Source organism: Octodon degus, unplaced genomic scaffold, assembly GCF_000260255.1.
Source record: "Octodon degus isolate 3935 unplaced genomic scaffold, OctDeg1.0 scaffold00060, whole genome shotgun sequence".
NCBI lineage: Eukaryota > Metazoa > Chordata > Mammalia > Rodentia > Octodontidae > Octodon > Octodon degus.
Window position 1 is genome coordinate 1,138,195 of NW_004524636.1, and position 25,689 is coordinate 1,163,883.

The following is a 25,689-nucleotide window of genomic DNA, read 5'->3' on the forward strand; positions in this document are numbered from 1 at the left end:
AACACCTGTATTTTGTGAGTACTTCTGTTGTGTTCTGTTCCTAAGCTTTGTGTGCCAAGGGCCCTCTGTATCACTTCCCGACCCCCTTTGTGGTAGGGCTCACCAGGGGAATAGTTCCGCTTGGGAAGCTCCACGCCCCAGGCGTCGGCCACGTGAGTCAGAAGCAAGTGTGAGAGGTGGCGGTGTGCATGTTGGTCCCAGTGGACACCATCGCGATGACGGTGCTGTACTGCATGCCGGAAATGAAAGTGGAGATCCAGAACATCGAAGTAGTGGTCCCCAGCCAGTGTAGCACTATAGAAGTTCCCCTCAACCACATCCCGTCGCAAAGTGGCTGCCAGGGGCTGGAGCTGAGTGAGAGAATGCAGCTTCTAAGAGGATCCCCTACCTACCAGCCAATTTCCCATCCCTGTCCAAGGGGACCTGTCACTTGCCTCTGGTAGCAGAAAACCCCCAGTGACACGCTCCCCCAGGGGCATTGCCATGTTCCACACCAGCAGACAGGAGTCTGGCAACACTTGGTCCATGCGTACGAACACTCGTTCCAGGTTTTCTCTGTAGCTCTCCATTGAGCAGCGGCCATACCTGTTGGGTAACACATAGGGTGGATAGGAGCACCAGGCTGGAGTAATACCTCCACCTCCAACCAGAACTTCCCTCTCTCCCATGCCAACCTGGAGAGATCCCAAAGACAAGAGTTGATGATCACCAGGTCCGGGGCAGGCCCATATGTCAGCTCCTCCAGGATGTCTTCCAGGTACTCAGAGTAAACTCGGGTGAGGAAGTAGAAGCGCACAAGGTGGTGGCCAGAACCCGAGCAGAACTGTCGGACTTCACGATACTGTGTCCCGTTATGCAGCTCACCCAGCTGGCCCCCAGCCACCAGCTGGTCCTGTTCAAAGCTCAGCTCCCCCTGCCCACCCCCCCGAACCCACTGTCAGACCCATGCCAGAGTGGTGGACCCTGCCAGGCCAGGGGCTGTACCCATCCACCACTAGCATGGCTGCCAAGCTTCCCTCACCTTGGCTTTCAACTGGGCAACTGTGAGCAGTGAGTCTTTCTGGAGCAGAAGCACCAGGTCCTTATACACAGCTCTCTGGACTGCAAGGAAATAGAGAACCCAAGTCTGAAACAGATCTTATCCCATCCTAACTCCTTCCAATCCAAGCCTCTCATCTTTCTGAGGGCTGTACTGCCTAATACCAGATTGGTGTGTTGCCTTAGAGAAGGAGATAGGTGAGGTTAAAATAACTTTTACTAGCACTATCTCTGTTTCTTCTGTGTCCCTCTCTACCAACTCAGTATACAGGGACCAAGAAAATCTGGTAGAATTAAGTTAGCAAGTCACCTAGAATACACACAACACAATCCACAGCTTTCTGGGAAATTATTGGGATTGTGAAGAAGAGATAAAGAGACAAACAAGAATAGGTGAAAAAGGGCACAAGTTGCATCAGTCAGCATGCCTAGAGAAGGTGTGCCCAAAAAAAAAAAAAAAAAAAGGGAAAATCTACTGGACTGGAACAGGCTAAGGGCCCCAGAAGTTTCAGATGGAGACAAAGGGTGCAGACAGAGAACAGGTTGCAGATGCAAGACTGGGACGTGTCATCCTAGAAGGGGCACTCACTGGAGTCCCCCAAGATGACCACGAACTTGTTGTGTAGCAGCTGCTGGACTTCTGAGGCTTGGAAGGGAACCATGGCGCTTCGCTGCGGACGGCGCGGCACCTCGTTTTCCAGACAGAAGACCATGCTGCCACGGACACCAACGGGCTGCAGGGAGAAGCCACTAAACCGCTCAAGGGCGGGGACACAGGGCAGGTCGGACTCAGGGCCCACCCTGCGATGAGACCTGCGCAAGTCCTCTCCGAGAAGCTCAGGGTTACAGGGAAGAGGTAGGTAGCTGAGGCAGAAGGCAGCCCATGGCAGCGCCGGCCCTGGTCACACTCCGCGCCTCAGGCTGGGTGTCGCCGCGCGAGCAGGCCTGCAAGGAGCCGTGACGTTTCCCGCGCGGCGCGGACCGGCGCCCCGCCACGTGCCCGCCGCCGCCCCGCGCATGCGCGCACGCCCGCTCGCGCCGTTTACCGGGTCCTGGGGCTCCGCGCCCTTCACCAGCGAGCAGGCCAGGACCGCGAACGGCGAGCGTCGCCCGCAGAGGGCACCTGGTTAAGCCTCATGTTCCCGCGCCCCGAGAGGCCAGTCGGTTCTGCAAAGCTCCTGCTCCACAGAGCCCATGCGCCCCGGCTAGCTGTCGGTGCGCAGCCCGACGCCCATTGGTCTCCATGCGTGCGTCGCAGTGGCCCGACGACGGCGCCTCGGGCCTCGGCCCTCGGGGCAACAAAGCTTACAGCTCCCACTTCCGGTCACCCATGACCCGCCCTTCTCGACCCCTCAACGCCGAAAGGGGCAGGAAAGGTTTGCCACCACAGGGGCAAGACTGGGACTAGGCCTCCCAAAGTGGGGCGAAGCCCGGGTACTGGTGGGAGTACTGCAACGGCCAAGTGTAGCTGCCCACAGTAGTGATGGCTGCCCTGGCGGCCTCGTCACATGACCCGGACGGGCGGAAGCGGAAGTGCCGGCCTGGAGGCCGCGCCACCCTGAAGTTCTCCTCGCTCTACCTAGCTGCTGCCTGCACCAGCTATGGATTGCTACACAGCGAACTGGAACCCGCTCGGAGACTCTGCCTTTTACCGGTGAGCCGCCCCGCCCACTGCCCGGCTTACCCCGCTCGTTCACCCGTTCTAGTCTCTGGGTAGAGCCGGCGGCGTTCGTCCCTATCCCTAGGGGTGCTGGGGTCCGCCCTGCGCCAGCTCTCTCCCGGCGTCTGCCACTTAACGTCTAGCTACCTGTGGTCTGAGAGCCGGGCCTTTCCCCTCACGAGAGAAGAACACTGAGGCAAATGCGATGGTCACCCCGAAGCTCAGGCCTGTCAGCCTCCGGAAGGATGCTCCGATCACGTTGAGGAAGGCCACCGCGGTGACCGCGAATGCCCAGTCTGCTGCCGGAAAGTGCTGCCGAAGTCAGACCACAGGGGCGCTCAGAGGTGGGGCGGAATCGCGCGACGGAACGAGTGACTGACCGTGGGTGGGAAAAGGGGGCAAGTTGTCTGTGAATGCTGAGGAAGCATTTGAGTGAGGACCCCTGGTGAGAGAGGACAGCCCTCTGGTGGGAGTTGTAGAGTACAAAGCCACAAATCTTGGGAAGTATAAACCTATCACTTCATGTACCCTCATTGGGATTTTTCTATGGCTTCTCTACTTTGTAAGGTACACAACTTGTGATGTCCGGTGCTACTTGTCCTCCAACCTTATCTGCCTCTCTCTTACCCGAATTTTATTTTCCAGTCTTTCTACGTTTGCCCTGGTCCTTCTTCATGTCACTGAAGAATATTTTTTGCTTATCCTGTGGACCTAGTTCAAGGGTTTTCTCAATAATTCTCTCAGGTCCCTCCCTGACCCTCACCCTAAATAGAATCCTTTGGTCCTTGCATGGCCAAGTGCAAAGATCTGTTATGTGTAGCACAGTAGGACAATATATAAGTTTCATCAGCTAAACCAGGCTCCTTGAGGGCAGAGAGCATATTTCTTGGATTTATTTATCTCCGGTGCATACTTACAATGACTACTCTGTTACAGTTGACCAATGCATTTTTAAAAGAATATCACTGTCAGGGCTGGGGAGATGGCTCAGTGGAATAAGTGCTTCTCTGGCAAGCACAAGGGCCTGAGTTCAATCCTTGGTTCTGCAAAAAAAAAAAAAAAAAAAAGAATATCACTGTCAACTAATGATCATAAACATATTGCTGTGAGTCATTTCAATAGAAGACATTGTTCTTATTTACATATTCAAACTTTTGTGGTCCTGGGGGTTGAGCCATGGCCTCCCACTTGGTAGACACACTACCACTGAACCACACCTCCAGAGCTTTATTTTCTTTAACTGTTATTTTGAGACAAGGTCTTCCAAAGTTGCCCACACTGGCCTCAAATTTAGGATTCTCTTGCCTCAGGCTCCAAAGTAATTGGAACTATAAATGTACCCCGCAACACTAGAGTAAATGTAATATTTGATTCCTGATGTAATATACCTCCTAGGTAGACAAATACCTTGTGGCAATTTTTAAAGATATGTTGAATTTGTTTGTTCACAATTTTACTTTCTTAAGAATATACCATGGGGGCCGGGGAGATGGCTCAGTGGAATAAGCGCTTCCCTGGCAAGTGTAAGGGCCTGAGTTCAATCCCTGGTTCCAAGAAAAAAAGAAAAAAGAAGAATATACCTATATGTTTGAAAAAATTGTAAAATTTAGTGTGAAATCAGTAGGAAATACCAGTGTTTTGGTGAAACACCAAATACCAGTGTTTAGTTGTTTTGGTGAAAAACAGATATCAATGACGAAGTTAGCATCTGGTGCAGTAGTGGTGAACCTATGGCACATGTACTGCATTGTGCTGTTTGTTTTATTGTGCTGTTTTGTGCTGTTTTGTTTTTTGAAAGCCGTAAAAGTTTTGCTGTCATTGCTCTAGTGTTTATATACCAGCTATCTGCTTTAGCATTCACTTCCTAAAATATTAACTTGTTACTTCTGAAAATATCTGTTGGTGTTCACTCAGACTTATTAAGTCACAGTACCGAAGATCACATTACCACAGAGCTCCTGTTTATCATATCAAGTCTTAGCATTATGGATATGTCCATAGTTTTAAAGAAATGTGTTTAAAGAAATGTGTTTTAAAGAAATGTGCATGCCACAACTGGAGGGCTGAATGGCAAACCTATTTTGATCTGTTCTATAATGCCAAAAAGGATTTGGGCTCTAAGACTTGCGCTGTGCAGGATATTTATATTCTGAGGTGCTAACAGATATTGAGGCCATGTATGTATATTAATTTGCTTATGCCTGATATTCCAGAAAGTGGGCATCACCTTTATTCTTACTGAAGAGAAAGGTAAGGCACAGAGAGGCCATGTGACACAGCTAGTAGATAGTGGTGGAACCAGGATTTGAAGCCAGTTTCAAATTGTGTTGGATCCTACTTTTTGACATCGAACTAAAAAAATAATGACTTGTTAGATAAAAAAGAATGCCTTTAATCCTAGCACTCTGGAGGCCAAGGTAGAGGATTGCTGTGAGTTCAAGGCCAGCTTGTACTACAAGACAAGACCCTGTCTCAACAAACAAACCACCAAAAGGAAAATAGAATATATTTTAGCTTGTACATCAAAATAAAGATGCTTTAAGGGAAGATGTTTGATTTTGCTCATATCTATGTGTAGCTAGGATATAGTCTATATTATGATAAGTAGATGAATGATAAACAGGTGGGAGACATTGCATTTCAAGTCCTGTCTCCAGGACAGGCTTTTTTTTTTTTTTTTTTTTTTCCTCCATTGGAAATATTGTCCTAGACAACTCACAGAATTTGGGAAGGCAAAAAGAAATAGCATCTGTTCTTATTTATTTATTTATTTATTTATTTGGTACAGGGTCTTGGTACACAGCTCAGACTCACAGTGATCCTCCTGTCTCAGCCTTCCCAGCACTGGTATTACAGCCATACACCACCATGCCCGACTTTGGCATGGGCACTATTCTTACAGGACTCCAACCATGTAGCCATTTTTTGTCATAAAAGAGCAACTTGACCTAATCCCATTAGTTAATTTTGCCTAACCTTTTGCCAGACTATGTGGGTGTTGACCAATAAAACACACATGGACTCTGTCCTCATAAGGTTTACAGCCAGCAAGTGAAATCACTCATATTTTTACTGTGAAAGATAATCGCTGTGAGGTATAGGAATGTATAACCTAGGAGAGCATATAACGGACTATAGAAGGTGTTAAGATAGGGAAGACATCTTGAAAGAAATGATAATGGCCGTCAAGGGAATGAGTACATTTAGGTGGAAGGAATGGGATACAGAAGAGAATATATGGGTGGGAGAAGGACATGAGATAAATGCCCTTAAGGGTTGTACCTTGTAGAGGTTCATAGACCATTTTTATTTGAAAAACAGTTGGGATTGGAAATCAGTCCTAATGAAAAGACTGATGTGATTGGATTTGTAACATAGTTCCTTCTGGAAGGGGAGCAGGTTGGGAGCACTGGGGTAGTGATGGTGGTGGGAGGGGCCAAAGAGATTAACAGGTGAACAGGAGATTGTAATGATTGCACTTGAGGAAGAAGAGTGAAGAATCAGGGATGACTGGGTTTTTCATTTAAAAATTACAGGAAAGGAGTTTGGCAGGCAAGAGGGTGAGCTTGATTTTGAACAGTGTGTTTCAAACACTTTAGAAATATCTTGGGGCCGGGGAGATAGCTCAGTTGAATGGGCCTGAGTTCAATCCCCGGTTCCACAGGAAAAAAAAAGGAAAAAGAAAAAGAAAAAAAGAAAAAATCTTTATGGTAAAAGAAAGAAGACCAAATATACAATTACATACCCCCTCAAATTATTCTCAGAAGAAAGGAAGACTTTTAGTACTCTAGTTATATTTGTGTTTTGTTTTGCTTTTTTGCATATATAAGCATGAACATTTTTTTTTTTTTGCGGAACCGGGGATTGAACTCAGGCCCTTGCGCTTGCCAGGGAAGCGCTTATTCCACTGAGCTATCTCCCCGGCCCCAGCATGAATATTTTTTAAAATAGTGGTTAAGTAGTATAAAATTTACATTCCTAACCATTTTTGAGTATACAGTTAATGTAAACTATGTGCATGTTGTTGTGCAGCAAGTTTTAAAAAATTTTTTAATTTTGCAAAACAGAAATTATATATCCATTAAATACTGTCTCCCCAGCCAGTAGAAACTAGCATTTTGTTTTCCATCTCCATGAATTTTTTTTTTATTTTTAAAAATAATTTTATTGAGAAGTAGCAATGAGACAGTTTCAAAACAGATTAGTAGGACAGTTACAGTAATTAATACATTGCATATTGTCTTTGTAGTAGTTATTCGTAGTACAAGATGCAGACATGATATCTTGTCTAAACACTATCAAAACTTTCTTTTCATTGAACTAAGAGAAAGTAGCTGTGTATCTATGCTATTTTGTGTGTGTGTGTGTGTGTGTGTGTGTGTGTGTGTGCTGGGGATCAAACTCAGGGCCTTGTACATGCTAGGCAAGTATCTACCAGTGAGCTACATCCCCATTTCAACTTTCTTCCTTGTAAAGGCTGAAAGTATTCATTCCATTATTTTTATATACTGCATTTTGGTTATCCATTCATCTCTCCACAGACACTTGAGTTGCTGTCCCCTTGGCTGTTAAGAATAATGTCATGAACATGAGTATACAGACATCTCTTTAATAGGGATAGAGATGTAGCTCAGTGGAAGAATGCTTGCCTAGATATGTAAGGCCCTGAGTTCATATCTTAGCACCAATACGAACTAACAAATATGTTTTTACCTGTTAATTGTTTTTTTTTTTTTTTTAGACAGTCTTACTGTTCAGGCTGGCTTTGAACTTACTATACCAGCCCAAACTGGTCCTGAACTCACAACAATCCTCCTGCTTGGGCCTCCTCAGTGCTGGGATTACAGACATGAGCAACCACATCCAACCTACAAATATGTCTTTACAGCTCTACTTCTGCTTTCAGTTCTCTTAAGAATATATAAAGGGCCAGTGAAATAGCTCAGCACACTTAAGCTCCTGCTTAGGCAAGCACAGGGACCAGGGTTGGATCTTAGCACATGCCACTCTGGCCCCACCTCTGGGCATGCTGAGCCAGCCACGAGTCCAGGTGTGGTGGCACATGTCTATAATCCCAGCACTGGCATGTCTGAAAACAGGAAGATCACTGAGTCCAATCTGCGTAGTGAGACCTTGTACCAAATTTAAAAAAAAAAGAATATATACACAAGTTGTGTTTCAATTTTTGAAGAGCTGTGTCTGATTACTGAGACAAAATATCGGACACCCAGAGTTAAAAGGAGAGAGATTTAGTTCACAATTCATGGAGGTTTCAGACCATAATTGGCTGGCTCCAAGGCAAGGTGGCATGGCACATAGGAATCTTAGAGGAGAAAAGTTCATGGCAGGCAGAAGATAGCAAAGCAGCTGGACATGGTGGGGCACACCTGTAATCCCAACAGTTGAGAAGCTGAGGCAGGAGGATCTCTGAGAGTTTGAGGCCAGTATGGGCTATATAGTGAATTCAGGGCCAACCTCTCTATATAATGAGACCTTGTCTCAAAACCAAAAAAAAAAAGCAAAGCAACCAAGGGGCCTTAACAGCTTCTTTCTACCCTTTTTGTTCTCTAAATTACCTTGATTAGGACAGTGCCAACTCAATCAGTGGACTGATTTGCTAATAATATACCCTTAATCTCAGCATCACACACTGTGGTTTTTTTTTTTTTTTTTCCCTTTTCTTTTTAATAAATGTCTTGCCATGTAGTTCAAGCTGGCTTTGAATTCACTATGTAGCCCAGGCTGGCTCTAGCAGCGATCTAAGTGCTAGGATTACACACATGCACCACTGTGCCCAGTGCATTACACAGTCTAGATTCAGCCACCTCTGAAAAAAAAAAAAAAAAAACCCACCTATGGCCTCATGAGGCTTTTGGGGGACACCTAGACATGAGTCATAACAGGTTGCCATGCTCTTCTCACGGCAGCCATTGTATCATTTGACAGTCCTGTCAGCTCTGTCCCAAGAATTCTTTAGTAGCCTTTATTTTTGAGATAAGGTAGAGGCATGGTTTTGCAAGAGTGAAGATGTCCTCTTTTAGGGCCTGAACACTTGTTAACTGCTGGACTGTTGCTAGACCTAAGGTCTTCATCCTTCTAGGGCCCTAATGCCTGACCTGTTTCACACAAGAGCTCCTCACTCTCTTGAACCATGCTTCTCCAGAAGTTTCAGCTGTATCACCACAGGGATTTCTTCACTGTTTCCTATAGGAGCTGGAATGAACTGTAAAGTTTATTGGTTTCTTGGCATTAGAATTCAGATTCCACTTACTGCTGTGGAGTAGAAAGATGTAGCTGGTTTTGCCCATTGAGAGTATGACCTGTCTTTACCCTTAGGATTTTTTTTGAGATGCTACCCTTTAGTCTGCCTTTCTATACCTCATACCAACCCCAAGGCACAGCTTGAGTCATCTTTTGTTCCTAAGAAGCCTACTTTACCCTCAAGGCTTCAACAGTGATCATTCATTATTGTTCTTCACTCTCCTACCTTGACTACTGTGCCCCCTGTAGAACTTTTTATGCCTGGCTCTTCCTCCTTCCCACCTGATCTATGTCACTGCCAACCTGCTGGGCTATAGTTCTCATTTTTAAAAAAATCTCTCATTTATTGATTGGGGATGTTAGCCCACAACCTCTTAGGCATCCCAGTTCTTGCCACCTTTCATGGTGACTTAAATGACCACCTGGCTTCATGGTTCCACAATCTATACTCAAGTGATTTTGTCTACTCACTCTCCCTTGGGTCTCTGCTGTACCTCTGAAGTGTTAAATTCAGAAAGCTTTCTCTCACACCACAAGCTCCTGTCCACACTGGCATCTGAAACCTCTTTGTTCATTTACCTTTTAACTCACTAGTTCCTCATTTCTGGTGGCCTCTGTCCTCTTTGTGTCCACATGCAAAGCCCCTTTCTGTAATGATGTTTCCCTCTCTTACCAGCTAGGAGAGCAGCCATATTAAGACATTTCAGTTGCTTGCTTGCTTTCTTACCTTTATCCGGAAAACCTTGTGCCTTTGTGCTTTAGTTGCACCTGACTGGTGCAGAGTCACCTCCCAGTGCATCTGTCTCTCCCCACCTCTATGCTTCTATCCAAGCTACAGAGCGCTGCTATCTGGATTAAATAACAGGCAGTCGGACTGTAGCAGGTCCCTGGCCACAACTTCAGCTGGTCTCCTACAGTCTTGTTTTGTAGAAGCAGCCTATGCCTACCATAAGGGCTCTACTTATGAAAGATTACATGATGAAATAATTATGAACAATTAAAATTCTGTAGAAATAATGAAAACTGAAGTCTCCTTGCCTACTCCTCTGAACCAATGACTTCATTTCATGTTTCCCAGAGAACTAAAAGTCCATCCTGTGGAAAGACCTAGACTTCCCCTAAAAGACCTGGCCATTCCTTACCTGTGGAAGATACCGTGTCCCTGTACACAGTGCTGTTTCCCTGTATTCTCAGTCACCCTCTTGGACACCCATATCCCTCTCAGCCATGGTGTTTCTCTAGCTGTTGTCCATAGCCCCCTTCATCAAGATCACCTGACCAATTAGGTGTGGATTACATGCGTGTTCTAGGCCAGACTTGCTTCATCATATCCAGGGAGAGGATTGAAAACTTGACCTGTATTTTAACAAGCATGTGTATGGTTGTTTCCTTCCTGCAGGAAAATATAAAGACCATTTCACGTTGCATTCCATTATCACTGCCCTAAAGTGCTGCCTGTTAGATATCAGTATACCCAAATCTCTGAAAAAGAGTAATCACCTGTCCCATAGGTCCCTCCTTCTCACCATCTCTTTCCCCTCACCTCCAGCCAAAGGTATTCTCTTTTCTCTCTTCTCCAGTCTGACCCCCTGTTCTCAGTGACATCCTTCACTGTAGTGGACACACCTCTGCAGCCATTTGAGCTTGACTACCTGGTACACTATCTAGAGCTTATCCATAGTCAGCAGAAAGCAGCACTTCTGGGCACAGACAGGGTACCAGTGAGCCATAACTACAGGCCACATACATGAACTTGCCACAGATCGGAGCAGTGGTGTAAACAGGGAATCTGAAGCATGTAGTATCTAGGTGGAGAGAACTGCTGGGTGGTGGGCTCTAGTCCAGGCCGAAACAGAGGGCTTCGGGATTGTGCATTGTGGGCATGTGGATGGGACAGAGCACCACTAGGTGTCCTCAATTCTACAAATGCTAGAAGCAAGAAAAGAGATCTTTTCTCATGTGGTGTCCCTATAGTGCCCTCTACTGAGAGAGTTTAACGTCCAGCTCACTGCACACTGTGTATTGAAAGGTAAATTTGGAGCAGAGAAGTAATAAATTGATACATGGAATAGTCCTCTATTTGACTACTTAGCTTTTATATACATACACCTTTGTACACATTTTTGAACTTCTTTACAACAATAAATCAACATTGCAGTTCTGCTTAACAAGATGTTGCTATCGTTATAAGAATTGCTCTTAAACCAGGAATGGTGGCACAGATGTGTAATCCCAGCATTTGTGAGGCTGAGGCAGGAGGATTACCTCAAATTCAAGGCCATTTAAGGCTACATAGCAAGGCCCTGTCTTTAAAAAATAAAATAAAATAAAAAATGTTGGGCATTGCAGTGTAGGTCTGTAATCCTAACTCCTGGGTGGCTGAGGCAGGAAGATCACCAAAAGTTTGAAGCCAGCCTGAACTACATAGTTCTTGAACTACATAACAAGACCTTGTCGAAAAGAAAAGAACTGCTCTTTCTCTGCATGTAATCTTAAGTGTTCACATCCATCACTGTATTATTTCTCAAATTGAATCACAGTGCCATTGAATATTCTGTTACTTAAAAACTAAATTGTGACATTAACTCATTAACTTCTGGTAATTTGTACATAAAATGAGAGAGAAGATAATGTACTGTATGTGTGTATACATATGAGCACATGTGTGAAAAAGCATAGAGAAAATATGGAGAGGGACTCCAGTTTTCAATCTGTAATTGGTCACAAAGTCATAGTTGATATCTTCATTCTTCAACTGATCACCTTTTACTTCACTTGCACTCCATCAGAACCTCCACTGTTCTGGGTTTTTTGCCATTGCCACGACCCAAGCCTTTTTTTCTTTTTCTGCTGAAGTTTTTTGTTGACTTTCATTGTTGGGCATAGAAATACTTAAGAGGTGCCTCCGAGGAGTCACTGGATCTCAAAGATACCCCTCATGGCCTCTGTTATATAGCAAGAACTCAATTTTTCCACTGTAAGCAGTATAATCTCTTTAGCCAGTAGATTAACCTCATTTGTCTTTTTGAAAGTTTTGGTATGTAGCTCAGTCTGGCCTTTAACTTTTGATGTTCCCAGTTCAGCCTCTCAAATGCTAGGATTATAGGCCTCACTACCACTCTTGGCTTAACCTTATCTTTTACGCCTAGTAGCTCAGTGCAAGGAGCCCAATAGAGTAAAGTGACATTATAATCTTCCAACTCAATAAATCCATTGTTGTGTCTCCTGGTGGAATCATTTTCCCTTTGGAAACTCAGTTTTTCAACTCAACAAATCTCAAAAGTTCCTGGGACTGGAAGCAACATTTTTATAAGCTGATTACTAGGTATAATAGTGAGAGCCATTCCCACTTATACCCCTTGGTTTTAGGTCTCATATGTTCTGATTATAGAGGAGACAATGCTATATAATGTGCCTGCAAGGCAGAATCCTATCCTTTTAAGTTTATTGGCTTCCAATTGGGGTTGTAACTGAGTTGTCAGTAAATATAGACCAGCCACCTGCAGGTGATGGCGTAAGTGGTAAGACCAGTTGGTTCATGCTCCTGAGCCCACTGCTATACTTTCTTTGCTGTGAAATGAGGTCCTTGATTAGATGCAGTATTTTGCAGAAAGCCACAATGAAAGATAAAGCATTCTGTGAATCCACAGATGGTAGGTGCTGGTGCATGCATTATGGGCAGGAAAGGCAAATCCACATCCAGAGTATGTGTCAACTTATAAGACTGTAGCCTTCCATAACAAGAGAGGCCCCATATACCAAGTTGCAGAGTTGGGAAGCACCCTGGTAATGGTGCTGTATTAGGGTCCTATAGGGACACTCAGCTGTGTTAACTGGGTCAGTCTTGGATAGACAGGCTTCTAAGACATCTATCCCAAATGAGGTTATCATATGGTTTTCAAGCTGAGAGGACAGTTAGGCTCAGAGATGAGAAAGCCAGCTACTTTCACTACAGAGGGAAGCTTGGAATGACTTAGGAGTCTAAAGTTGTCATTTTATCTGAGTCTATCTGGATACCCCATTCAAGTTTCAGGATCCCATTATGTTTCCTAATCAATATTTTTATTTTCACAGTAGAAATTGCGTGTTAATGAATTCTGCTGTTTTAATTCAGCAATCCACAAAATTTTTGTGTTTGATTTTTCAGCAATATCTACTGTGTAACTACAAGAAATGAGTTAATTTTAGGGCCCTTATAGAAGCTTTCTGCTTCTTAGACCATGGCTTGAACTGAAAATGAATGGAGCAGAGCGTGTCATTTTCTCTTTGTAAGTGTTTAAGTGCACACTAAATAATCCACCCCTAGGCCTGGCAAGATAGTTCAGTAGACTAAGTGCCTGCTTGAACAAGTGCAAGGGCTGGAGTTCGATCCCTGGTACTACATGCTGCACAGCACCACCTCCAGGGACACTGAGCTGGTGACCACGTCCAGGCATGGTGGCATGTGCCTGTAATCCTAGTGCTGGAGAGGCTGAAAACAGAAGGATTACTATGAGTTCGAGCTGCATTGTGAGACCCTGTGCACACACACACACACACACACACACACACACACACACATCCCAAAAATAAATAAATAATCCACCCCACACTGTAGTCCTTAGTCTTCATCTCTATACAGATGGACTGTCTTAGTTACTCTTCTCTCGTTGCTGGGACAAATACCCAACATCCAAATTGAAGAAAGGAAAGGTTTATTTAGCTCACAGTCATCTGGCTCCAAGGCAGCCTGACACATGGCAGAGAACAACCTTTCATGGTGGTGGCAAAGAGCAAGAGCAAAAGGAGGAGAGTAGTAGCTGCTCAAGCAGCTAGCTTCTCTTCCTTCCTTGCATTGAAATGCAAATTACCTGCCCCAGGGAAGGTGCAACATTCACACCCACAATAATCAATCACAAACTCCAGAAGCCGCCCCAAAACTGCATGAGGCTCTGGGGGGACACCTACACACAAATTATAGCATGGACATAGAAGTCAATCACTGCATCTTGGTCAATTGTGATGCCATGCCATAGAATGGGTTACCAGCATCCATTTTCCATTTGACAAAGAGTAACACCAAGCCAGTCTCTAACTCCCATTGCCAGTCTGAGTCCAATCACAAGACTTAAACTGGGAAAGTTAATATAAAGAATGATTAAACTGGGGCTGGGGAGATGGCTCAGTGGAATAAGCGCTTCCCTGGCAAGCGCAAAGGCCTGAGTTCAATCCCCCGTTCTGCCAAAAAAAAAAAAAAAAGAAAAGAAAAAGATTAAACTGGTGGAAAAGTATAAGAAAAAAATCTTATACAAAGGAGAGTGCATAAGGAATGACAAACTTGTAATAAAAAGCCTCATTTTGGAGAAAACTAAATTGCACCCCATTGGCTGGCAGAGAATCCTAATCCGACTGGTCTGTAGCATCAAGCATTAAAAAGCAGCCCAGTTGGTGCAAGAGGTAAGGGATATGGGCCAGCTGCAACTGGTGGCCAGGGTGTGAGTGCGAAATGAGAGTAGGGGTGTGGGTGCAGGCAGGAGGCCTGGGACACAGCGTCCATGAGGCAGGCCAGTGGCGGGATATACAAGCGTGCAGGTGGAGCTTTTGGAAATCTGTCCAGCTAGTAGCCAGGCAACTTGGTGTGTAGAGGAAGTGATGGCCTTTTGTAGGCAGGAAACCTTGAGTGTGGTGCCTGTCTTAGCACCCTGAGAAGGTGGTCTGAGCACGGTTTTCCAGATGCATGAACCAGGGGGAAACACCACCAGGTGTCCTCACACCTCTCTTCAGGCTCAGGAGTTCTAGTGCAGTGTTCTTCCAGCGCCCTCTACTGAGGAAGCTGAACACTCTACCTATAGGAGAAAGTCTGAGCTGCTTAGTCAGTAATCACAGAACAGGTATTGAAGTGCAAATTTGGGCTTAAAGAGCTAGAACTGGGATAATATGTCTGTGTAACTATTTGCCCACTAGTATTCTTACACAATTATCTTAGTTACAAAATGTCAAAGAAATGTAAAAACTTAAAATAAAAATTCACAATTTGAAAAATTCATATAATGCCGAAGTATGTACTACAAAGATAAATGGTTTTTCTAACATGTCTTCCCACCTGTCACTGCTCCAAAGATAATCACTGTCTCTAGCCTAGTCGAGAGTCCGCTAAATGTTTTTCTATGTATGTACACATAAATGCAATTATATTTAATATGCTTGTCAAAAATATGTGCACAGTTTTTATTACTTAAATGGACTGATACTTCATTTTGAGTATATCTTGTTTTCAAAAGATATCGTACAGGTCATTTTGTGTCAGTACCCACAGTCACCTTGTTGATGACCACACAGTAGTCTCCAGAATGGACATAAAACAATTTAACTAGTCATGTTGTGATGGGCATTATGTTGAGTTTCTTGTAAACCTTTCTGGAATTGTTTTTAGTAGAAGAAACTTGAATATGCGTTATTTTTATCATTTTCTGTATAGAAGTATGCAGAAGTCTTTTAATTTTTATTTAGATCCATTTGTTGGATTTCCTTTAGTAATTTCTAGGTTTTACATAATGCTTAGAAATTATTTCCACTTTGATGCTGTAAAAATCTCCAAGATTTTGCTAGGCATGGTAGCTCATACTTATAATCCTATGGTGGGCAGTTAGCAACATTTATCTCAAAATTTAAAAAAAAAATCTTATATAAAGGCTGGGGAAGGCTGGCAAGATAGCTCAGTGGACTAAGTACCTGCTCAGGTAATTGCAGGGACCAGGGTTTGATCCCCAGCCAGCATCACACACTGTGCCAACCCTGCCCCCAGGCATGCTGAGCTGGCCACCTAGACCCAGCATAGTGATACACACCGGTAATTGCAGCACTGGGGAGGCTGAAAACAGGAGGATCAATACTATAAGACTGAGCTGCGTAGTGAGATCTTGTACTAAATACATTAAAAAAAAAAAAAAAAAAAAAAAGAGGGGGGCTGAGAAATGTAACTCGTGTGAAGACTGGGTTCAATTTCCCAAGACTTGTGGGGTTTTTTTTGCAGTGTTAGGGATCAAACTTGGGACCTTGCACTTGCCAGGCATGTATGATGCCACTGAGCTGTATCCCTGGCCACCAAAAATTTTTTCTAATTTTTAAAAAACATTTAGATCTTGGATTCTCTCTAAAAGTTACTTTATAATAAAGCTTAAAAATGAAATAATAATGGCAGCACTTGCCTGGCAAGCATAAGGTTCTAAGTTCGATTCCCAGTACAAAAAAAAAAATAATAATAATGTTTATTGTTCTTCCCGTGGGGCCTGTTATCTTATGAGTATCAATATGTACCAACTTGAAATGTCATCTTTAAAAAAAAAAAAAGAAAGAAATGTCATCTTTGTTATATACTCAATTTCTAGGTCATTTTCTGGATACTGTTCTATTGATCTATTTTCTCATTCCTGTGCCAAAACAATAGTTGTAATTAACTTTAGTTTATATGACAACGTGTTTGATGTCTAGTAAGTATCTGTTCTCATGTTTTTAAAATGTTAAGTGTGTTACAGCAGTTTGTCTTTCAGACAACCCCCCTCCCATGAGCTTTAGGAACAGTTGGTATATACGCTCACAAACATTTTGAGATATTTCTCCATCTTCTGTATTTTAGAAGTAACTTTGAGGGCTGGCAACATAGCTCAGTGGATTAAATGCCTGCTTAGGCAAGTGTGACACCAAGGACCAATCCAGAGCACCACATGGCGTGCCTTTGTTGCCCCTGGCCACGCTGAGCTGGCCAGTGAGACAGGCGTGTGGTGCAGGCCTGTAATTCCCTTACTGGGGAGCTTGAAGACAGGAGGATCACTATGATCTGCATAGTGAGACCCTGTACCAAATACATAATTTTTTTAAAAAATAAAGTAAATAAAAAGAATGCAGAAGAAATTTAAAAATTAGAAAAAAATAACTTTGATGTCATTTGTAACATTTATGTTAAATTTATTCTTGGACATCTTACAGATTTATTTGCTATCATTATTAGGATTTTTTTTCAAAGTTTAGTATTTCTGAATAATTCTTGGTATGGGGAGCCTGCCCCTTAGCTCAGTTCTTTAACTGGCTGCTTCAACAAAGCAGTCAGGCTCAGGTTGCTGTGGTTCTATCCCCACAACACAAGACAGCCAGTCATGCCTTGAAGGCATTCGGAGCAAAAAAAAAAAAAAAAACACTTGGTATGGTATAAAAAGTTTCTTGGCAAAAAAATGTTTCTTGGCATGGAAGATGATTAATAGGCTGAAAACAGGAGAATCACTACAAGTCCAATCTACTTAGTGAGACCCTGTAGACCCCGTAGACCTGTACCAAATACAAAAGAAAGAATTTCAGTTTTTAGATTTTCAGATTCTTGATACTCAATTTAGTAACTGTCTTGTTCCTTCTCCAAAATGTAAACCTTTTTTTTTTTTTTTTTTTTGTTTTAGGGAAGGATCTACAGGGTGTTCAGGGTCTCACTGCTAAATCAGACTCTAGTGATCCACCTGTTTACAGCCTCCCAAGAGCTGGGATTACAGCCATGTGCCACCACACCCAGTCTCAATTGCTATCTCAGCACATCCCGGGGACAGGGCCTTCACGGCAGGCCTGGGGATCAAACCCCCGGCCCCTGTGCCTGCTTGCAGACGCTTTAATCCACTGAGCTATTTGGCTGGCCCTAAACCTCTTTTTATATTTTTCTTAAATTATGTTGGATAGAACCCCGAGAAGGATTTCAGGTGGCAGATAATGATGGGCATCTTCCTGATTATCAGTGGGAAGACTGCTGTTATGGTACTAAACAAAATGTCCTCCTTAAATACTGTCTTTTCTTAGTGTGCCAGTATATGTAAAACAGTCCATCATCACTAAGCATAGTTGGACCCTTGGGGATAAAACTCATAACCTGATTCATTGTTGAGAACTAGAAATAGAAGTCTCCATATCCTGAGAGGCTCATAGGGGTTCTCATTTACTGCTGTTGCCAGCCCAAGCCAGCCATCCCTCCCCCCAGACCTATCTCAGGCTCTCTTTTTGCCTTATATATTGGTCACGCATTGTACATTACGTTTCCTGCTAATCTTGGACACTCAGCAAGGAGCTCCTGCTAATGGATGCTCCTCATCCTTTCTGCCAGTACCCTCTATTCCCCTGCCTACTGTCCCTAGGTATGCATGTGGTCACTTTCTGGTCATCATCCTTCCTGCATCTAGGATATGGAGTAGATTCTCACAAATATAGGCTGTAGAATTTGCTGGAGGCTTATTCTATCAGGATGCAGGGCCATGAGGAAGCTGATCTCTGCTTATCTCTGTGGGCAGGAAATATGAACTGTACAGCATGGACTGGGACCTGAAGGAAGAGCTCAGGGACTGCCTGGTGGCTGCTGCACCCTATGGCGGTCCCATTGGTATGTTGCCCCCCCACTACTGCATGCTGTAGGATGATGGGATGAACTTAAGACCCTTGATTCCTGAGACCCTCGCTCTCAGGTTGTTCTTTGCCAACTCACCCTACCAGAATGCTTTTAATTCTGATTCTTATGAGTTCTGCCTCCCAAGGGATATGTCTGAGGAACTAACCCACAAAGCTTGCCTCATATGGGGCCTGAGGGTCTAGGTCAGAAGTCTTTTCTCAAACTACAGCACTGCTGAGGAACCCCTGGCGAAAAGAGAAAGCTGCCAGTGTGCGCCCAGTGCTTGAGATCTATTCTGCTTCTGGTGTGCCCCTGGCCAGCCTGCTGGTGAGCACCCTGAATTGTGTTTGGGCTGTGGTCTGTGGGCGTCAGGATAGCCTCAGGACCTCTCTTCTCCTCTACAGTGGAAAAGTGGTCCTGTGGTGTCCATGGGCTGGTCAGCTGAGGAAGAACTGCTCTGCGTGCAGGAAGATGGTGCAGTACTGGTTTACGGGCTTCATGGTGACTTCCGGAGACATTTTAGCATGGGCAATGTAGGGACCATAGGGTCTGGGGAAGGAGGATAAGAATTTATGATCCTGTGGCTCCCTCTACCTATGGCTTTTTTTCCTAGGAAGTGCTGCAGAACAGAGTTCTAGATGCCCGGATCTTTCACACTGAGCTTGGTTCTGGGGTGGCCATCCTCACAGGGGCCCATCGTTTTACTCTTAGTGCCAATGTGGGTGACCTCAAACTCCGCCGGATGCCAGAGGTACCAGGTAGGTAAGCCATGAAAGCCTAGACATAGCCATTCAGTACCAGTTTTGTCTCCAGACTGTGGGACCAGCAGAGGCACAAGCTGTGGCTCTGGTCATCCTGAATTTCTCCTTTTCCTGGACACAGGCCTGCAAAGTGCACCATCATGTTGGACCACACTGTTCCAGGAACGAGTAGCACACATTCTTCTGGCTGTGGGACCTGATCTTTATCTCCTGGATCATGCAACCTGCTCTACTGTGGTGAGATGCAGAGTGGGAATGAAGTGAGGGGTAAGGGGGCAGTGGAAAGGCTTAGAATTCAGCTTATCCCACCTTGCTGCAGACACCCCCTGGTCTACCCCCTGGAGTGACTAGCTTCCTGCAGATGGCCGTCTCCTTTACCTACCGACACCTGGCCCTCTTCACAGACACAGGCTGCATCTGGATGGGGACAGCATCACTTACGGTGTGGTCCTAGGACAATGGGGAATCATGTCTTGTCCAGGGAAGATCTGTTGGGGATGGGGAGGAGCTTTTTCAACCAAACAACTGCTGGGACAGGGCCGTGATATTTTCCACCCTTTCAGGACAAGCTGTGTGAATTCAACTGCAATATACGAGCACCCCCAAAGCAAATGGTCTGGTAAGGATAGGCGTGTTATTTGGGGGTAGAGGTGAGATACAGCCCTGCTTCCTCAGATACCTTTTTTTTTTTGGGGGGGGGGACTGAGAATTGAACCCAGAATCTTGCGCTTGCCAGGCAGGCACTTATGCCACTGAGCTATATACCCACCCCACCTGGGGTGTCTTGTTTCATTTTTTCTACTGACTAAGAAAGTGGCACCAGGATCTTCTCTTTCTGCCATCCTTAAGAGCTAGTAGTGTGTGCTGAAGACAGAAGCATGCAGGTCAGCATGTGACCAAAGGAATGGAATAAAGGGCACAAACATGTGCTAGGCTGATGCAAGCAATGCTGGGGGAAACTACTGGGGGCCTGCTATCCTGTTAGTGCCCCAGACTTGTGTGTGTGGTGCTGTCCACAGGTGCAGCCGTCCTCGAAGCAAGGAGAGGGCTGTTGTGGTGGCCTGGGAGAGGCGGTTAATGGTGGTGGGCAATGCACCTGAGAGCATCCAGTATCCTTGGAAGGCTGTCTGGGTAGAGTGGGGGCAGAAAGATCACCTACCCTTTCCCATCATTGGATGGTCTTAGGAACCTTGACTAAGCTCAGATTTGTGCTAGATGAGGATTCCTACCTGGTTCCTGAGCTAGATGGGGTCCGCATCTTCTCCCGCAGCACTCACGAATTCCTGCACGAAGTTCCAGGTGAGTACCCCACAAGGACACCATGTAACCCAGGGCAGATTGCTGGCTCAAAGCAGGGTCTAGGTATTGAGGTAAGATTGGGGGTTTTCCTACCCGCTACCCTGACTTGCTAACTCCTTCCCCTAGTGGCCAGTGAGGAGATCTTCAAAATTGCCTCAATGGCCCCTGGAGCACTGCTGTTGGAAGCCCAGAAGGAATATGAGGTAAATCTCTGGACTTCTTCCGAGGTCCCAAGATGCATCTCTTCTATTTCTCCTAACTGGCCTAGCCTTGGGCCACTGCCTGGGCTTGCATAGCTACAGTCAGGTGCCTCCTGTTAAAAGTTCAGGCAGGACACTGGCCTGGGCTGAGGAGGGCTGCCATAGGTGGACTAAAGGGATGTGGTATCCTCCACATGGTGATGAGAAGGGCAGAACATTCTCACTATTCCTAGCCAGGGACAAGTTAGTATTACCATAGGAAAATGTTAGGTTTCCATAGACTTTTATGGGCTGGTACATTATCTGTGGGTCTATGGGCATTGCAAGTAGCCTGAGTGGGCCAAGGGGATTAGGGCACCAGCCTTTTCAGCCCCTCCAAAACCATCCCATTTGAACCACAGTGCAGAGTAGGTTGGGCCAGAAATGGAGCATCTTCTCTTAGTACTCCATCCCTGGGCTTCTCTCTGCAGAAAGAGAGCCAGAAGGCAGATGAGTACCTGCGAGAGATCCAGGAGCTGGGGCAGCTGACGCAAGCTGTGCAGCAGTGCATTGAGGCTGCAGGACATGAGCATGGGCCAGACATGCAGAAGAGTCTACTGAGGGTTGGCCTGGAGGGAGTCCTGGGGGAAGGTGTGCTGGGAATGGGTATGCTGAGAAACTGGAGCTCTCTTCCATTGCCTTCTGGTCTTTCTTAGGCGGCTTCCTTTGGAAAGTGTTTCCTCGACAGATTTCCACCTGACAGCTTTGTACGCATGTGTCAGGACCTGCGTGTGCTCAATGCCGTTCGGGATTACCACATTGGGATCCCCCTTACCTATAGCCAGTATCCATATGCATGGTGGGAGGGCATTTACACCCAGCTGTGGCAAGGGAAGGAGAGAGATTGGACTGGAGATGCAGGCTGTGTGTCCTTGGCAAACAGCTATTCCCAGCTGGATCCTTAACCAGAAAAATGCAGATATAAGCAACTAACCATCCAGGTGCTACTGGACAGGTACAACAAGCCCAGGGGCTATAGGAGGGCTAGATGTGGTGGATGGGCATCATACTCTAGTGGGGTCTTAACGTTCACTACTCCCACCACATCTTTTGAGGATTTGGGAGGCCTGAGGCATGGGCTGAGATTACTCAGGTTCCTCTTTCTGTCTCATTTGGTCCCGTGTAATTTATTCCCTTCTTGGCCCCTTTACTCCCTTCTCCTCCACACACACCTTGTCTTCCAGGCTTGTATTACGGAGACTTTACCCCCTCGCCATCCAGATATGCGAGTACTTGCGCCTTCCAGAAGTGCAGGGTGTCAGCAGGATTCTGGCTCATTGGGCCTGCTATAAGGCAAGGATATGGCCTGAGGCTTGGGGGCATTTGGGTGATTTCAGGCCCTGGTGAGGTGGAAGCAAAGTGTAGAAGTGAAGGGGGCAGTTCCAACTGAGGACTTAGGGTCGAGGAGACATCTAGGTGTTAACACCCACACACTTTGCAGGTACAACAGAAGGATGTGTCAGATGAGGATGTTGCACGAGCCATTAATCAGAAGCTGGGGGACACTCCTGGTGTTTCATATTCAGACATTGCTGCACGGGCCTATGGCTGTGGCCGCACAGAGCTGGCCATCAAGGTGTGGGTGCCCAGCCCTTCCCTAGACACTCTCATGGGCATTCAAGGTGCCCACACCAACTCTTTCTCTCTGTGCCTTCTACCCCCCACAGCTGCTAGAGTATGAACCACGGTCAGGAGAGCAGGTACCTCTTCTCCTCAAGATGAAAAGGAGCAAACTGGCACTGAATAAGGCCATTGAGAGTGGGGACACAGATCTGGGTAATCATGTTTGGGGTTAGGGCTTGGCTGGGGCCCTTAAACTAAGCAGGGCCCAGGCTGGACCCATACCTATCTTATTGTCTCACAGTGTTCACAGTGTTACTGCACCTAAAGAATGAGCTGAACCGAGGAGACTTTTTTATGACCCTCCGGAACCAGCCCATGGCCTTGAGTTTGTACCGACAGGTGTATGTGGTGGGCAGGGGCAGGGATGGAGCCTCCTGAGCTGTTGATTTGGCTTTGTTGACCAGTTGCTTGTCCATGGCACCAGTTCTGTAAACATCAGGAGCTAGAGACACTGAAGGACCTCTACAATCAAGATGACAACCACCAGGAATTGGGCAGCTTCCACCTAAGAGCCAGCTATGCTGCAGAAGAGGTCTGAGATCTATTGGGGGGGAGGTGCTACGGGCTCTTGGTCTGGTTCCTTATCTGAGAAACTAGGCCTGTGCATTTGGTGCACACCTCGTCTGGTGCTCCCTGTAGCGGGTGAGTCTGAGAAGATGTGAGGCCAGGGTGGGGGCCAGTCCCTGAGGAGCTAGCTAGCCCTGCAGGATACCAGAGTGGTACCCCTAGCTGGGAGGGCTGCCCATGGCAAACCTGGGCACAGAGATCCAGGATCCGTTGAGGCAGGCCAGGATCCCATGCACTTAGGTACTCTTTGTCTTTGTAGCGCATCGAAGGGCGAGTAGCAGCTCTGCAGGCAGCAGCTGATGCCTTTTACAAGGCCAAGAATGAATTTGCAGCCAAGGTTTGGCCTGTTTTCTAAGAACTTCCTTTCCCCTCCTTCTGGCATTCCCCTCTGTTCCACTCATCCCCAACCGGCCTCATCCATGTTCCAAGGCCACAGAGGATCAAATGCGCCTTCTTCGGCTACAGCGGCGCCTAGAAGATGAGTTGGGAGGCCAATTCCTAGACCTGTCTCTACACGACACGGTCACCACCCTCATTGTTGGTGGCCACAACAAGCGTGCAGAGCAGCTGGCACGTGACTTCCGCATCCCTGACAAGAGGTAGGTGAATAGCTAGACTGCATGTGGTTCTTATTTCTGCTGCAGCAGCTGCAAGCTCAGCTTTCCCACAGGCTCTGGTGGCTGAAGCTCACTGCCCTGGCAGATTTGGAAGACTGGGAGGAGCTGGAGAAATTTTCCAAGAGCAAAAAGTCACCCATTGGTTACCTGGTGAGACAGTGATCCTTTCTCTAGCCCCTTGCCAGGGAGGCTAGTCCTGGACAGAGAGAGGCAGAATGACCCATTCCCGCACTTGTTCTGCTGCTCACACCCTGAGCCAGAGCTGCTTTTGTCTGTGCATTCTGGACAGACACCATTGACTTGTGTTAGGTCCCCAAGAGGGAGTCCAAGGCTGCCTGCAAACACTGGGGAGTGGGAGAATGGGCTGCTTGCCCAAAGGAGGGCTGTGGACATCATGTGCCTGAAGGAAAGTCTGCATGATCTGAAGTGGGCTATGCAGAGATAGCAGATCTGTGAGGAAGGAGAGGATATCAAGGGGAATTTCCTAGAGCAGGTAGTTTGAGATGTGGAGGGCAGGAATATTAATTGCATCTGTGAAAGAAAAAAAACAGGCCTTTTGCAGGTAGGTGCAGCAAATACCTGTTGTCAAGGAGTAGTGGTAGATGGTGGAGGAGCAGTATTGAAAATAATTTGTCTTAAGGCTCCAACAAGATGTGTGGTTTGGTTGTATCTACCTTAGAAATGTTGAGATCACTGTAATGTCATGTGGGTAGGAAGGGGACCATACTACTGACTGGTGTATAAAGTATATGAGGACAGTGTATCTGTTAGGCTTGTTGTTAAAGGGCCAAGAAGCCTACACTTTTTTTCTCTTCACCCCTTTCTTCTCCTGCAAAGCCCTTTGTAGAGATCTGCATGAAACAGCACAACAAATACGAGGCCAAGAAATATGCATCCCGTGTGGGTCCTGAGCAGAAGGTCAAGGCTTTGCTTCTTGTTGGGTGCGTCAAATGAGGGCCCTGTGGGTGCAAGGTGGCTGAGGCAGTGGGCTGATAAGAGGTAGGCTTATGTCCCCAGGCAGCTCCAACAGCATCTTCCCTCCTGCTCCAACCACAGAGACGTGGCTCAGGCCGCAGATGTGGCCATCGAGCACCGGAATGAGGCAGAGTTGAGCCTTGTGTTGTCCCACTGCACTGGAGCCTCTGATGGGGCCACAGCTGACAAGATTCAACGGGCCAGAGCACAAGCTCAGAAGAAGTGAGCACTGCCCCTAGATGCCTTGACCAAAGAGTTACTTCAGCAAGTTCCTCCCTGGAGCAAAGCTGAGAGGCTGAAATGGGGAGCAGGGATTTGATTGTAAATAAAGTTGGAACACTTTAGAGTGCTTGTCTTAACACAGTACAGCCTAACAAGAGAACGTTAGACATAGAACTTCCATCTTTTCTCAGCTGGTGGTGTTAGGTCTGGAAGGAAAGGCTTATAGGAGAGGCCTGTCTGTTTCCACAGCCTGTAGGATGATTATGGACGATGTGGCACAAAACATAAGCACCACACTTAAGCATCAAATGCACATGCATGCACAAGAATCCAGCCAAACACTTTCCAATTACTATTTCATCTATTCTTCCTGACAATCCTGGAAAGTAGGTTATATCACCCCACTTAGAGGACCAGGGAAATTGGTAACAGCACGTAAGTAGTAAAACAGATTTGGAACCCAGGTCATCTCCAAGATGGAACTGGAGACTCAGGAGTGTATATGTGTGTGTGAGAGAGAGAAAGAGACAGACCGACCGACCAACTGATGGACCTACCAACCTACCAACCTCACACTCCTGGACTCAAGTTTTCTTTGCAGTAGAGCCTCCCAAGTAGCTCTAGGCTTGGGCTGGAATCAGACCTGTTCTAATCAGGGTAAACTAAGGCAAGACTTCCAGTTTTCCCTACAGTAAGGATCAGAGCATTATGGAGAGGCATGTGGCCATCTGGTTGTGAGAGTCAGAGGAGAGGTCTTTGTGAGACCTGTCTAAGTGAAGAGAGACTTCAGGGTTGGAAAGGAGGGTCCAAAGAGAATTGTAAGTGGAAACTCCTGGCTCCACCATATTTCCTGTGAAGGTTTCATGCCTAATAAGTAGGGCACTTCTTGGTTCTCCTCTGTTGCCAGGCTTCAGCCTGCTGTAGTGCATCCACCTCTGCCACCCATCATTGGAATTTTTTTCCCATTCATTACCTTTGTCTAGAAGGAAGACGAAGGAAACCAAAGACCAGAGGGAAAACAGGCCTTAGTAGA

The 25,689-nt window shown here is 46.0% G+C and overlaps 2 protein-coding genes across 4 annotated transcripts in view; one reads left to right on the forward strand and one right to left on the reverse strand.

Moving 5' to 3' along the window:
* The window catches only part of Pced1a (PC-esterase domain containing 1A), a 6,074-nt gene extending 3,157 nt beyond the window's left edge, over positions 1-2,917 (reverse strand). Inside the window, exons 1-6 of one of the 3 annotated variants that reach the window (XM_023718571.1) lie at positions 2,846-2,917; positions 1,628-1,772; positions 1,022-1,101; positions 675-913; positions 435-585; positions 104-350 (exon numbers count right to left, since the gene is read on the reverse strand). In XM_023718571.1, coding sequence (XP_023574339.1) covers positions 104-350; positions 435-585; positions 675-913; positions 1,022-1,101; positions 1,628-1,751 — 841 coding nt within the window. In that variant the 5' untranslated portion in view covers positions 1,752-1,772; positions 2,846-2,917. Of the gene's footprint in view, positions 1-103; positions 351-434; positions 586-674; positions 914-1,021; positions 1,102-1,627; positions 1,773-2,084; positions 2,533-2,722 lie in introns of those variants that run through there. The other 2 variants (XM_023718570.1, XM_004634246.2) reach the window with 2 other exon arrangements.
* On the forward strand, positions 2,552-24,780 carry Vps16 (VPS16, CORVET/HOPS core subunit). The gene is made up of 24 exons (XM_004634244.3): positions 2,552-2,692; positions 18,259-18,347; positions 18,583-18,680; positions 18,758-18,886; positions 18,967-19,111; positions 19,236-19,351; positions 19,434-19,556; positions 19,678-19,733; positions 20,134-20,223; positions 20,319-20,413; positions 20,540-20,616; positions 21,084-21,215; positions 21,309-21,436; positions 21,572-21,607; positions 21,837-21,945; positions 22,094-22,228; positions 22,320-22,428; positions 22,517-22,614; positions 22,700-22,807; positions 23,102-23,179; positions 23,272-23,441; positions 23,513-23,609; positions 24,297-24,400; positions 24,516-24,780. Exons 1-24 carry the CDS (start codon positions 2,640-2,642, stop codon positions 24,658-24,660), a joined length of 2,520 nt encoding a protein of 839 aa, XP_004634301.1. The 5' UTR covers positions 2,552-2,639; the 3' UTR covers positions 24,661-24,780.
* Positions 24,781-25,689: the final 909 nt, after the last annotated feature.